The sequence below is a fragment of the Osmia lignaria genome, chromosome 15 (genome assembly GCF_051020975.1).
Source record: "Osmia lignaria lignaria isolate PbOS001 chromosome 15, iyOsmLign1, whole genome shotgun sequence".
NCBI lineage: Eukaryota > Metazoa > Arthropoda > Insecta > Hymenoptera > Megachilidae > Osmia > Osmia lignaria.
Window position 1 is genome coordinate 7827822 of NC_135046.1, and position 15801 is coordinate 7843622.

The window sequence follows — 15801 nt, forward strand, 5'->3', positions numbered from 1 at the left end:
CAACGAGAACGGGAACGGGAAACGGCGTTAAATCGTGGCGACGAAACGCTAGTGGAAGAATTAAAAGAATAAGGGAATAAATAAGGTTGGGGCGTTCAACAGGTACAGAGCAGCGTACTTTTTGAATATTCATGAGGTGTCCATTAAACGCGGTGTAATTTGTTTTCTTCGTAGAACGCCGCCTCTGTGCACGGGAAAGTGATCTATATCGGATGCTCGCTTTTAAAATCCCGGCTTAAGTTCGAGAGGGTAAGAACTAACCCTCGTTTCTCTATCTTCTCTGTTATCTGAATTTTCCGAAGATTTTCATTCTCGCCGGGTTCCGAACTCGGGGCGCCTCGAATACTTGTGTCGCGACCGATCATAAATCATCGAATCTGAAACGTCGACGCTCGAGAAGTTGCACGCACAGAACCGAGCGTTCCGATAAAGTTGCAATTACGCCCGATGAAAAATGATTTCGCTATGGTAGGCCGTATTTTTCGGCCGGCACGTAAACGGATTTCTGACGTCGATGCTAATAGAGCGGTTTAAATGGAACGATGTTTTTACGAGCCACTTTTCCCTTCCTGCTAAACTTTGAACTTTCATTCGAATAGCTGCGCTGTACATAAATACGAAGTCGTATTCAAGGGTTGGGGAAAATGCAGGATGACCCTGAGCGGATTTAAGAATAATGGATCGCTCATTTACCTACGGTAATTACTGTTATCAACCTTGGTTTAAATAAGAATAAATGTGTATTCCAGGTCAGAGTGGCTGTTTAATTTCTTATGAAAGAAGATAAAATGAACACCAAGCAATAGTTCGTGTTTTAAAAAGGAAAACACAGATATGAAGTGGCATTTCGACTGCCAAATCCGAAATCGAATAATTCATATATTGATTTCTCTGAACCAAAATCTATCACTTATATGTACAATATAAAAAATAAAGAACATATATTTAAGAAAAAATAGTTGTGATTTTTGTTTCGTCCTCCACAGAGAATTTTCATATTCCCTTATACAAAACATCTCTCCTCCACCCCTAAACGCTAAACCAATTTTTGCGCGTCATGCAGGGCACGAAAGCAGATACTTGTGGTTTAGTGCCGAGCGTCGAACGAGCCGTGGCACGGCTCGAGTCGAGCGTAAAATAACGCTTTTAATGACGTTGCCGAAACAAAGGCGAGACGCGCGAACGACACCGAAAAATCTGGTGAGCACGTTACACGACGGAAGCATGATGGGGGCTCGTTTCACCGAACCACATCCAGGTGTATCCAGCAAGTGAAGTATCGCTACGAAGATAGCTGGCTCTCTTCAGCAAAGGGGGGAAAACGATGAAACGATGAGACGGGGCTTACGTGAACTTGCGAGAATTCGTGATAGAGCAGAAACGAGTATACCGAGGCGACGAGGGAAGCGTAAAAGTGGTGCGAGCGTTTGCCTATCCCACCTACATACGCTTACGCGTCTACGTGTGAGCGTCTCGATGCCACGAGTACGTGGAGCAACGGGTTTGGCGAGCATCACGTACACCAATACATTATCCAGCAGCCATTTCGGTGGCATCATGGCGTGGCTCGCCGAGTTTACGGGCTGCTCCATCACGCGAGAGCTTAGCTTATCTCAATGCGACACAACATATCTGAAGCTTCTGTCTCTACCCGGACCGAGAAACTACTGTCGGTAGCGACAGGTGGCAGTCGCACTGTGATTCCCGGTCAAACGATACTCCACCGAGCCATCGGCGATGCTCTGAAAACTTCTGTCAAAGATTAACACGACGATTCGTTCGGTTGTCCGAGGAGGGTACATTTACTCGAACAACGGGTCGGATCGTCACTCGTACCCGACCGTTTTACGGCGGGGATGTTTGGGCAACGGTTAATCGAGCGATACCTGGTATGAACAGCGATAGCCGAATGCCGCGTCTTTCATCCGCTCGCTTTTCCGCAATTTCGGTGCCAATGAGTCGAAACAGCGAAGCCGAGGGTGCGAGGAATTCGGAAAATTTGTTGGTTATTACTACCCCTCCTGGTAAATAACACTGGCGCGTGCATAGTTGGGATGTCTGATAAATTTGCTATTTACTATGATATTTTAAACGAAACGCTTGATGCGTTATATAAAATACAGTGACACTGTAAGTACATTCGAGAGAGGTTTTCCAGAGATGGCTATATAAGTCGAGGAAAAAGAACAGTGGGGACGGAGTAGGGCAATAAAACTGATCACCTCGAAATCCGCATGATAGGGGGAAAGGCAGAGAAGAGGCAGGGTAGGGTGGAGGCGCATTAAAGTGCTTTGCGCTCAGTCGAGCTACGAATTTCAATCTGGGGCCTTGAAACGATCGACCCTCTCCAGTCAGAATGGACCGGGATAAAAGAGAGATTATCGGTTCGTAGCTTTTGAAAACCGGAGCTACTGAACTTCTCATATCTACGAGTCCGGCGACGCTGTTAAGTGTCTCTGATCAAAGCGAGATACATGTTTGAGTATCTGGTTGAAAACGTTTTCGTTACTAGAAAATAACACTCGATGATGTTCTTGTCGGGCGAAGAACTTTAACAACGTTCGTCAGTTCCCGATGAAACTGTAACGATACCATCGAAGGCGTGTAACGATAAGGAGCATCACCTTTATCGTCACTTTTACACCCTTTCTCGGTGCAGCACGGAACGCGGTATTTTTCTAGCAAACGATAACATTACACCTACGGCTCTCCGTTACCTTCTACCCGTCCCGTAAGTTGGCAGCCATAAATGCACTCGGATCTTGCGGTATCTGTCACCAAATGGCGTGTATGATCCCTGACTCCGGCTGTAGAAACCTTCAGGGACGCGGAACGTTGTACAGACACTGGACGCCACTTACGACGCGCAAACATACCCAACCCCAGTCCGATCCGACCCCTTTTCCGAGCTCTTGCTACATACAGCCGGAAGGCTACTAGCCGTTGAAGAGAAAGTGGACACGTTAGACAGCAGGACGGAAGAAGATAGAGGTTGATGTTTCAGAGGAAGGTTGCGAAGGTCCTCAGGGTTGGACTGTGTCCACAAGGGTGCCACGGATGAACCGTTAAGGGAGGGGGTGTTCTAGAGTACACAGCCGGTATAAGTAACGAGCCGTCGCTTTGAATGACCTCGCCGCGTATAAAATGCATGGGATTTCGGCTCTAATGCCGGCCAGGGAGTTTGCCAGCGAGCGTATTTAGTCCCGAAAGATGAATGTAACAGGTCTCTTTTGACCCGCCCACCAAGAAAGGTAATGGGAGCCAAAAGTACCCAAAGGATGGTAAGCGTAGACGTGGTCCTTGCTCTACTCGGAATCACAAATTGGTCTTTCGGGACAGCTTGCCGCTGTCGCGTGATTCTCAGCGATCCTTACAAACCTTTTACGCTTTGACCTCGAGATCTGGCCTCCAGTGAATCTCGAGAAACGGCCAGCTGTTTATACATGCAGGCTCGCGAGAAACTCGAGAGTACTGACGTTGCGAGAGGAGAAAACAAGACCTTGTAGAATATTCGATCCGTGTATATCTAGCTCGCCTATCTATATAATAAAGGCATATAAACTGACGTAAAAGAAAACGAACGAACTGATGAACCCTACCTCGATCTTGAAAAAAAAGAAGAAAAAAAGGAAAAAGAATGGTAACCGTGGATCCGCGAGGGATCGGCGTCGATACACCATGAACGGCAACGACCAGTCGACTAGTTGGGTATCTCTCACTCGACGAAGGAAACAAAACGACTGCGCTGAAAGAAAGTACGTGGGTGGTTGCAAGGGCACAGAGGTGGAGATGATACTAGACGAGGAGACGAACAGAGAGGGGTGTACGTGGAGGAGCTGAACACCCTGGGGAGCCGGCAGCTCGTTACGCGAGACGTGCTACAGCTCTCTTTCTCCCTTCTATTCTCTCTTTCTCGGCTTTCCTTCACTTACCCATTCTCCCTTTTCCTCTCTCTCACTCTTGTCCCGTGATTCTCTCAAACCTTGATCCTTTTCCACATCTATCTCTATCCTGCTCTATCACTCTCCCCCTTTCTCTTTCTCTCTCTCTCTCTTTCTCTACTCTCGACGCCCCACGTTTTCGAGGTAGCACCGCTCTGAATAATGTCCCACGTACACGCTTGTCTCTCTATACGGGCGTATCGCTACTCAGTAACAAGTGGATATTATTCCGGCGCTGCTGATACTACCACGGACCGACGTTGGCCTTGGTTAAGGGGGTGCAACATTCACGGCGAATCCACTGTAGACGCAGGGGATGTGTTCGTCATCGTTTATGTTATCATTTCTCAAGTTCCTTTTTTTAACTACGCTATGAATTAACTATACTATATATGGAAATTTATAGTAGCATTCTATTAAATAAGGAGAAATCTCATTTTGAACCTCCATGTCTGACTAATAACGTGTCGCTACTACTTGAAAATATAATTGTTACTTGAACTGGTAACTATGGCGAGGATAATTCGAAGGTTAATTAAAGACAATATTTCATTGTTCCTCGTGCAATTCTCATTTCTTTGGTTACCTATACGCGTCTCTCTCGCTCACGTGACAACAGTGTACATTCAACGGTTCAGACAATAGGCGAAAAGAGAAATACAAAAGGAATCTAACCGATGAGAAAGAGGACGTTAAGGCGTTCCTGGAGGACTCGGTAATGACTGTCGCTACTTTTCCGCCATGTCGGAAGCGCATTGCGCCATTTCCGCTAGCCCGGAAGTGCGGTAACAAAGCGCTTCCGGCACGCGGTCTCGAGGAGGTTGTTACGACGGGCTCTAGCGCAGAGACACTCGGTGACATTTCAATGAACTTTGCGGCGCAGCCATTTTCTCCGTAAAGTTCATCGGGCTTAACATGCGTTTTGGGAGGGTTGACGAACTTTTGACGCGAAATTTCTGGCTTCGTTGAGAAATTAGGGGTGAGTAATATCACGGCCGGAACAACAGGACGAGAATTAGAACACTGGCTCGAGCACGTGTTAACATTTAGCAGTTGTACTTTAACTTTCCTCCAAGTGTCGTGAATTGTATGATTAAAATTATATTATCACTATACATTCATGATTTATAAAGGAAAAATCATTATTCTAATTGAATAATTAAAAGAGGAGTGTTCCTGCCAATTATGTTCATTTAGACATGGTTATTTACATCCAGTGAAATTTTAAAATAATTTTGTTATAAATAACAACCATCTCAACCCTTTGACTGCTATAGACGCACATATACGTCAGGTGAAATCAAATAAAAGTTATCAGTGCATATTACTAATTACACACTGTATGTTATCGTATTATAATGATATAATTAAATAATGGAAAAAAGGAATGAAAAAATAAATTAAAAAGAGAAATTATAATTACTCAGCCGTCAAAGGCTTAAGTACAGAAGCCCAATTATGAATCGTTTTTTAATAAATGGATGACTGTTTGTTTGGCAGGGACTATCATCGCGGCACGTTTACGTCCTCATCGAGCGTATATGTGATTCCACAATCGAAATAAAAGGAGTTTTCTTAAGAATGGCTATACGATGACATCTATTATAGCGCGGAGTTATCGCGCCAGACGTGGCAGTATCGTATCGTGAGCGCACCGCTCAGAGCAGTCGCTGGCAGTGCTCCCAAACTCGAAACGGAACGCGTACATTCGTATTACTTTTTCGAACGAGGTCCGTGGCGAACGAGAAGGGCGGTACGAAGAGGAACGAAGAGGGGTTGAGGCCGGTACCGTCACGATTTTATGAAAATTGCACCGCCCGTTCCAGCTGCCCCGAGAGTTCGAGCGAAATATGTTGTCCCCGTTTCGCGATTAATGCTCGTTATTTTATTTCGAATACGCCAAACGTTCTTTTCGTAGCTGGCCATGGCAACTTTTTCCTATTGTGGCGTTGATATTCGCGAGCGAGTTGCTTAACGGCGATTAGCATCGCTGTACCTTGTTTTCTTCAGCAACGATTTTTAGAAAAGTTGAATTTAATGCAGTAGTAGAAAAATTATTTAACGTCCACTTTTTGACAAAGGAGAGGTTCTGTATCAAAGGATGAAAACAGTAATTAAAGCTGGAAATACTAGGTACTAACTCTCGTAACTACGATACGACATATTTTAGTACAATTTTTAACGTGATATTCACTGTGTTAAAGTTCGTCAAAGTAGAAAAATATGCGCGCGTTAAACGTCGAAATTTCAATAAAATATCTCGCAACGCGAATGAAATAATCAATCGACTACAAATCCAACTAATATTGTCCGTCGTCCGTAAACCCATTCCGCGTAAACAAGCCTCTTTCAAAGATTCCAATACCGTGGAACGAGAGTAAATTTCCAACACCCTTCCCCGCTGATCGTATAATAGCAGGAATTGAAGTGGGGGGACTGGATAGACGAGCCTTTGCAACAGAAATAACAAAATTTTCATCGATGCAATCCGGCCGATCGAACGTGCGGCTCGTTAATACGCCAGATACGTGATTACCGGCAGCTGTGCTGAATCGTGATTTCCCGTTCAACAGATAATTTATGCGTTTCCGGCATTTGACGGCGAAATGAAATAAAATTGAAGTCGGCGGTGGTCGCGGGATCGCGCGCTCTCTTTTCACTGAAAAAAATGCAGAAACGTCGCCGCGACGAGACGAGCGCATTGGCGAGAGGGTTGAAAAAAGTCGGTAGGAATAAAAAAAAAAGAAAAAACGATGGTACGAGGTTCGACAGACGAGAGATCGAGTGGAGACGAAAGGGTGGTTTGGAGCCAGGAAAGACGGAAGAAGGGAAAGGGTACAATTAAAATTAGCGCAATTCAGTCACTCGCCAGTAATTCGTGTGCCCGGCATTTATATTATTAAGCCGCGCAAATTTCTCTCGCCTCTCCTCTCGCCCTTCTCCTAGTTACGCGCGAATACACACGCATACACAGGACCGTCCGCTACGCTCGAACCTTCCTAAATGTGTGCGTTGCACTCTGCCTCTTTCCCTTTTGATATCGTTCCATCCTCGTTCGAACCGGACCGTGTACGCTTCAGAGTTTCACGGCGAGCAGTTTCGGCCGTGACTAACGGCCCGTTAGACCGAGAAGAAAATAATTCCGGGTTTCGAAATGAATTACATCTAATTGCTCTTATTACGAGAACCGGAGAGGGCTCTTTATTATTCCCTCTTCAGAACGCGATCCTTCTCCCACTCCGTTCCATTTCTTTTTCACCGTACAAACCCCTTTTCTACCCCCCTTCTTTCGTTAGTCGACTTTCAAAGCTCGCGTCTACCCCTTAGCTACTTCCTGTCCGCAGTCTGGCTTATCTTTTAGCACCTGACTGTTCGACCAAAGGACTTCCTCATGCGTGAAAGGAACGGAGGAGATCAGGGGATGGTTCGAGCGTGACGATTGTCGTCTTTCGTGGATTCGCTGTCTTTGCTCTGTTAACTGGAGAATAGTTCTTACCTTTGGGTGTGTTCTCCTGGGAAACGCTACCTTCGGGTCGATCTGTAACAAAATGAAAAATTTATCTTAAAATTGATGTATTAATATTTATAATCTAAAATTTAAGTGATATTCTTTGAAACATTAAAAATTGTGTAATGTACATGATTAAAATCAAACTTAAGATTTCTATCATTATTTCAGAGCTATGTCAATTACTCATAACTAAATAACGACACGGCTAAAATAAATTGCATTATTATAAAATCAATTTAATTTAAAAAATAATCAAATATTCTAAATCTTACGAGAGCATTCTGGATCTAGAAACATGGAAACAAGCACCGTACAATAAAATACAAAGGAGAAGGAGGAAATCCTGAGAAGAAGTAACAGTGAACACCCATTACAATTAATTACCGAGTAATAAAAAGTAGGTGGCTGAATACCGTGAATAGTGCTGCGAAGGGGTTGCAAAAGGGATCTAACCGGTACAGGTACCGTTCGACCGAACCAAACTCTCGACTCTCTCACCCCTATTCTCCGTTTTCTACGTTCGCCCAAAGGGACGAGCAAGCAGGTCGAATGTAACCGCACCTTACGCTCCACGTGGCTAAAAAGCAAAAACCCATCCCGTAGACGAAGGGATACGGTGCCGCGAAGCCATGGAATTCCCTGTGCAGCCACGACGTAAATTTTCACCACGAAATCGAGCCGCTCGAATGCATGTTCCGGCTTCCCTCGTGGCCTTCCCTCGAACTTACGTGCGTGAAGCTACGCGAGAACGTACGTGATCGCAGAAGAGTCGTTTGGTCGAGCAGCCATTTGAGAAGTTCGGGCTTCGCTCGGCTAAAGCAGCCGAATCTTTGAGAACTCGAATAGCTCTAACCCGTGTCAGAACGGCTTGCATATTTTCTCGGCGTACAACACCGTGAACACGATAGTTCCACGGTGCTTCGAATAATAATACCATTCGAGAGTATTTTCAGGTTTAGTTACGGAAGGCAAGGAGAACTGAGAGTGGAGAATTTGCAAATCGCACGGAGGATGTTTAGGTGTTTTCATTGGTGATTGAATAAATTTCAAGCATATCTTATGAAGAAATGGAGAATTTCTCAAGCTTTTTGTAGATTGTAAAAGTATTCGTTCCATTTAAATAACAAATATTTCTGATATTTAACATTAATTTTATTTATTTGTAAAAATGGTTTTAAAGAAGTATCTTAATAAATTCCTTCAACTTCCTCGAAGTTAAAATGATTTAATATGAATTCCCTTCATTTATAGGAAATTTCATTAACTCTTAAAATATGTACATTTCAATTTATACATAATATATATTTTCTTGGCTACTCGTTTAAAATGAGATGCATTTTGTACTTTTAGATGCCATTGAAGATACCGTCGCTTAAATATATCTCCAATAGCAGTTTGAGGCATACATTAAGCATTTAATTTCCGACCGACTGTCGAGGACGCTGATTCGGCGACTTTTTATCAGAATTGAATTTCTCGTCGCATTTCCAAAAGTAGGTCAACTTTTTTGTCTTTACAGCGTCATTCTTTTTTTATCATTGTCATTCCTAGGTTACCCCCTGGCATCGAGGACAACTGACTTTATTTGTTCGTGTTTCAAGGATTCAGTCGAGGATGCACTCAATTTTTACTGTACAATAAATAATCAACTTCAAATTTTTTTGCTCTGAATAATTAAAATTATAGTGCATTTTTATTGCGGCACTTAACATATTAAAATTCCATTTTATTCCTGGAAATCACACATTAATAACCATGCAGCGTTGCTTTATTTTCTTATAATTTGACGGTGCTTTCAAGTCTCACTCTAGCTATTTGAAATTTTCCATTTCATGGATACTTTAGAAAAATACAAATGCACCGTTAATCCTCCGTCATGGGAAGATGATTTATGATAATCTTGCTTTCATGTTGGATCGGTTCGGTTTCAATTTTTCATAACCACCGATCAGGATCAATTGCCACGAAATCCAGCCATTCTGTACACGTTATTCGTGAAATCTATTCAGCTGGCTGTGATGGTGGTCGTCCCTGCTGTATCGAATAATCAGCGGTTTTCATTACAAATCCTTTCGACGTAGTAACGCGGTGCCGTAATTAAGATGAATGTCTTCCAGATAATCCGAAGCGTTAAAAGACGCTTCATCTTTCACACTGACAATGAGCCATGATAAATGAAACGTGCAGACACAACTACAGACGAGAGTGTTCCGTGTACGGGTTCAAAGGAATATTTCGCTTCCTGAGAGATAATTAACGTTTCGATGTTCTCCTGCCAAATTCAAGGAAACAGTTGTTCAAAAGGCATCTTAATTAATACTGAAAGGCGTTGAAAAGTTAATAACCCATCACCGCTCGTTTACATTTTAAGTGATGTGTTAATTCCTCGTTTTGAAAAGACGTACAGTTTTAAACAATAGAAAATATTCTTCTGTTTTGGAAATTCATTAAAAGAAAATTACATAATATTAAAAATTTAGCAGATATAGCACATCATGAATTTTCAGTCAACTACTATCAAATTCCACAAATTCTTTTCATTCCCCAAAATACTTATTCCGTCGTTTCTCTGGAGATGATCCCTTACCTCATCCCCTTTCCGTAGAACGATTTCCTTAAAAAGATCACGCGATACTCGGAACTTCAGCCTCCTCTTACGATAGGCAGGAGAAAACGAAACGCGAGAGGAAGCCACGAACGTGGTAATGGCAAGCAAGAAAACCCGCCGCCATCCCCGGTGTTCTCTCCGTCCCTCTTCTCTGCTCCCACGAACCACCCCGTTTGCATAATCCCCTACGGCGAAGTTCACACCGGTCGCTCGCACGCCCCCGAACGCCCTGGAGCACGTCAAGCGGCCCGACGTCGACAGCTACAACGACGCGACGAGGGTGGAGTGAAAGTATTTCGGGTTTTCATCGTGCCGCGCTTCTTCTCCTCGCGACTCGTGGAAGAACAGGGACGAAGAGGACGTGGTTGAAGGAAAAGAGGAAGAGGAGTAGCGAGTTTCGTACGGGAACTTCGGTATCGGCCCCTCCGGAGCAAGTTACGGCGACAAGTTCGTACGACTGGTCTAGCTTTGGATAAAATTAGCAGTTTTCTGAGGAATATGGTTAATTTCAGGGTAGAGATTCTTCGACGACTAAAAGTAGCGTTACTTAGCGGTTAAATTGATAATTCTCAATTTCTTGAATATTTTAAGAAGAAGATTCAAATTAACACACTCTCTATCCATGATAATTACATAGCTATTAATTTTTAACTTTTAATTTTTAACTGTTCTATTATTAATTTCCCAATACTAATCTGACATATAAAAATAACATATTTTCCAGTACAAACAAAAGGTGAATAAAAACTTGATCGATTGTAATCAAAGCGTACCGTATCGAACATCACCGAATGCCGATGAATCGACGTCAGAACACCTCAGCGTTCCCTCTGTATCATACGAAACACAATCAATCCCTGTAGTAACGTGCAATAACCCCGGAAGATACGACGTTGCGATTGAAATTTGTCAGGTGGACAGTGAATCGGGCTCGGCCAGTCGATCAACGAGATTACCCTCGACGTTCGGGGTTATTCGATTCGTTGCCGGCACGGTTCCGGCCCGGCCGTATCGCAACGAACGGGACAAAGTCGGAGATCCTGTGGGATAGGAGTCGAGAGAGAATGGTGGTGGGCATTACGGAGAAAAATCGAGAGGCTCGGAGCGATTCTCGCAAACATAACCCAGTTACCGGATATCGCGAGAAATGATCGGCCGCCGCCAAGGATCGAGAGGAGGCACGGGAACGTAGACGATAGAAATTCAATCTGGTTGGCACGAGTGGAAATTGGAAGAGCCAGCTATCCCCGACGGCGCGCTGGATGATTCTATGATACTTGAGGAAGCTCAACCTCGTGGCGGCCACATTTGGAAAAGTAATCCGTGACACCGTTTCCATCGCGTTCTCCCGTTCAACCCTGCTCGGCTCCCTAGGCGACCGGAAGCGGCCTCGTTGCCGGAGAACTCGGAACGGGCGAACTGCAAGCCACAGGATAATACGAATGAGAAATTTCACACGCGAATTCGCGGTAATTCCGGTGTAACTGAAACGCCACCGACTACCTTGCCGGTTAAATTGTTGCGCGAATCGTGTAAGTTGTCGACGAACGGGTAAACGGGCCTCGGCAACGACGCACACCGCCGTGAACATTATTAAACTTTATATTACGTACGCAACGAGAAGCGATTAAAAATGCGTAACGTCGTTGCCCGCGTAGCGCGGCCGCTTCGAATAGTGGTAATTAAGAATGTTAGCCCCTGTTGATGCGCTCGTTATCAAACTGAATTTCTATGAACGGTGTATCGTAAAGGGGCGCGAATGGCAAACGAACCTGCGAACTTTGACGATAAATTCTCGACGTTCTCGCACACTTTATGGCTGATCTGAATGTAAATGGATTTCGGAAACTGGATTGTAGCGTCGGGTTATCGGAGGAGACTACCAGTACGCGTAACACAGTTACTAATTACTCTTTGTACATCGGACGACACCGATTCTAGTCACGTACTAGCTGTAAATTCTACGCGAAGGAAAACATATTGCAGGAATTTGTTTTATAGAGAGCATTCAGTGCTGATCACTCTGTCGATACTTCACCAGCCGACAAGGGGTTAAAACAGATGGATAGGGAGGGAAAACGGGTCCGAGTGTCATTCAAGATTTAGCTTCAGTTTCAGTAAGATCGAAGTAAATATCAGCGAGCTACAAGTGGGAGATTTTCCCGCACTCGAGCAATTCTCTATCCCTTCACGATGCTCGTCTCCCTTCACGTTTTTCACCTCTTCCAATCTTCCATTGCTCTCTCTAATTCTATCCGTCCTGGCGACACGTTTTACTAGTTCCGAAAGTATCCAACAATTTTATCGTGTACATTATGGAAGTTGATAATTTTCTATTTTCTATAAAGAACATTTCTTTGTGCGATTAATAATCTATGGAAGTTGAAGTTGCATTTAGTCTTGTTTCTGTTTCACAGGGACGACGAGGAATGCAATCTTTTTCGAAATAGCAGATGACACGAATATAAAACGGCGTGGCACAGTCAAAGATTCTTCACGTATAACTTAATCCGTTTGTTCACGTCGTTCCCCCATTTTCTCCGGTTTATGTCAATGACGCGCATTTCTCGGCTGGTGCAGACTCACTCGAGCCCGTCTCCGCACGCACGCTGAATTTTAATCGAGCAGGAAAGACCTTCTCTTATTGGGTGGAATGCCAAAGTAATGAGTTTCACCCGCAGCACGACGTATCCATAAAGAAACGCGGCCGACGCCTGTGTGGAGAACGTTATAATTTTTATACCTGAGACTCGCACACCTACCTGGCGATATCGCTTGAGAACGAACTAGCCTAATTCACCTTTAAATACATATTTCTGAAATTAATATTACATTGTTGAATAAATGGTGTTACATTTTCATTCTGACTTCCTACAGATGTGATTAACTACTCTTCAAAGGAAGACATTCGTAACACGAAGTATCTGTGTATACGTTTGGCTGTGGTAATTAGGGCAACAGGACATAGGAGTGCCATATTTTAACGAGCGAAGCAATAGGCCTTTCACTTAGAAATTAAATTTAGTAATATCATTTTATACTTGTATCTATTTACCTTCATATCCTAATTGAACTAATATCTCTGATTATAGAAAGGTATCTAATATTTTTTACAGCAATCGTGGGTTAAAACAGAGCGATACAGAGCAGTTTGTAATTATAATAAAATTATAATAAAAGCTCGTTTCCCTGACTCGTGTTTCTTCTATTCAATACTGAAACACACTATAGTATACAATACTGAAAATTTCTACCTAATTACTCGTTTTTCCAGTCTGTATTTCCCCAGACCCGTCACTTGGTAGCTGTTTAAACCCAGCGCGCTTATAATTTATTTCTATTCAACCGACAGCCGCTTCGGACAGCATGGTATCGGAAAACGAGAAAGAAATCCAAAAAACAGACGGAACAAGGAAGCAGTAAATCGTGAAAGATTAAAACGAACGGAGAATTAAGAGTGATGACAAGAAGCAGAGGAACTGGAGACCGAGGCAAAATAAGAAATCATAATCAGAGAGACCATCGTATTTGATTATATTATCAAATTCAGTACACTGGATTTCTATTAAAAACAAGAATTATTTCGGAAATTGAATTTGAGATATTTTTATGCTGGTCAAATATTTGCTTAATTCGCGCTACGGATTAAAGATAAATAGACGAGAACGATTTCACGAGCCACCATTTACATGACGATTCTATCTCACGATTTCCCGTTGTCCGCTTGTTGTTGTCCGGCGTGGAAACGTTCTCTTTGATCGAGCTCCGTCTTTGTCGCTTATTTTGAACGCCACCTCTTTTCTCGCCCTCTTTTACGCCGCTTTTCTCGCTCGCTTTTTCCGTTGTTTTCCGCTAGCTTTTCCTCGTTATACGCGTTCACGTCGCGACGCGACCGAGTTGTTCACTCGTCCCGCGGATGTTGCGCTCCGATTTCACGAAAATCCGCGACAGAACGCGCAAACGAAACTGCCAGAGGAAGCGGCGCGGGACGAGAGGGACGAGGAGTTGAAACAGGGAATGGAAGATTTCATACACGGGGACTAAAGAAACGGAGCGCGAACCAGGCAAACGAAGCGTCTAAAAGGGAATCGGACATCGAAAAGGTGTACAAAGGGGGGGAAAAAAAAGCACGATACAAAAGGACAGAGAGGGAAAGAGGGCGGAGGAACAGGGATATGTAAGCCGGACAATACAGCCATTGCTTGAAAACTAGGCCAGAAACAATAAACCCGGGACTCCGGGATGCAGCAGCCCCTTTTCCTTTTCGTTATCCCCCTTCTTCGGCGAAAATTGAACTGCGCTATTAACTATTCAACGCTGATGATAAATATATTGGCCTTGGTCCGTTTTGTTACACTGCTAAGAGCGCAATGGCTAAGTAAAATTAAAATGAGAAGCGAGAAATATGAAAAGATCTGAGAAGGAAAGAAAGCATTTCATATAACGCACAAAATATAATGACAGCTTTTTGTTTAATAAAATTTGAAACAGATCTATGTGACATATCTAAATATCAGAGATTAGGCTTAATATTTTAATTAAATTGGTACTTTTACCAAAAAATTTGGAAAAATGTATTCTATAAATAAATTTTTTACAAAAAGTTTTTGAGATATTTATTCTCTACCCTTCAGATATTCAATTGTTATTATATGTTACAACCAGAAACGATTTTTATAAAGAACTAAAATTATCCTTCAGAAATGTACCACCATAGAATCGCGAAAGTACATCAAAGTTTTTCTGGTTTTCTTTTCATTAAAGAATACCTTCACCGGCTTAATGGAGATTCTATTTTGAAGAAATCATAAGTGGCTAACACTTATAAGAAGAATATCAAGCTTTGCTCAAGTCAGAGCATCAGAAGTTACATTATCTGCAAAGAAGACAATCAAAGAAGAGACATTGTGTCGGTAGATTGCAGACTTAAGTACGTGAAGTTGAAAATGCTCAAAGTTTTCTTACGAAAGTAGTAAAGAAGGTTTCGATGAGTTTTTCGTGATATTGTTCCTGCGAAGTCCTTTGGAACAAGCGATCCGAGTGTTTGCGATCCGAAGGACATACGAAGATTCTTCCAACAGTTTTCAATGATTACAACAGCTCGCAGGAGCGTGGACATCGGGAAAATACGGATTTCTCTTAACCATCATCGGAAGTACACGCAACTTGGATGTTCTTGCTGGGTCATAAAGTTTCGCGGTATCCTCGAAACTGGCCATAATGGCCGTCATGACTGTCATTCCTCGGTAGTTCGAGATGTCACCGGGATATAGTGAAACTAATGTAATGTAAGTTATTTGCTCTGAAATGGATTACGATCGGTTGAAGCAAAAATGGATCACGAGAGAAGTTTCCTCCTTCGAGACTCTTAAAGAAAGCCATGAAGAAATAACCAAACAGGAAGCAGTTTCTTATTTTCTAACTAATTATTAACATTATTCTATACTTCCTGTATCACTGAATATTTATCCTGGTCGTAGTAATAAATAATTTAAAATTGCAAACATCTCGAAGATGAAACTTACTGCAGCGAAAAGGACCTTCGGACAAAAGTTGGAACACCGCGTTGGAAATTTATGTCTATACCTTTACATATCCATATCTATTTTGCAGGAAGCTTGGCAGATAAATGTGAAATCGTGGTACGTCAGATCCGTTGAGATAGCATTCGTTAAATTTACAAACAGCTAACGACTCTATAAATTATCGAGCATCAGCAAAAATCTGAATTTACTGCATTC

At 42.9% G+C, this 15801-nt stretch overlaps 1 protein-coding gene across 5 annotated transcripts in view; it reads right to left on the bottom strand.

Annotated features, from left to right (window-relative positions):
- Rbp6 (RNA-binding protein 6) overlaps positions 1 to 15801 on the bottom strand; it is a 620601-nt gene that overhangs the window by 222282 nt on the left and 382518 nt on the right. For all 5 annotated transcript variants that reach the window (XM_034315147.2, XM_076692564.1, XM_034315148.2 and 2 more), the window contains one exon: positions 7438 to 7479. In XM_034315147.2, coding sequence (XP_034171038.1) covers positions 7438 to 7479 — 42 coding nt within the window. The remainder of the gene's footprint in view (positions 1 to 7437; positions 7480 to 15801) is intronic.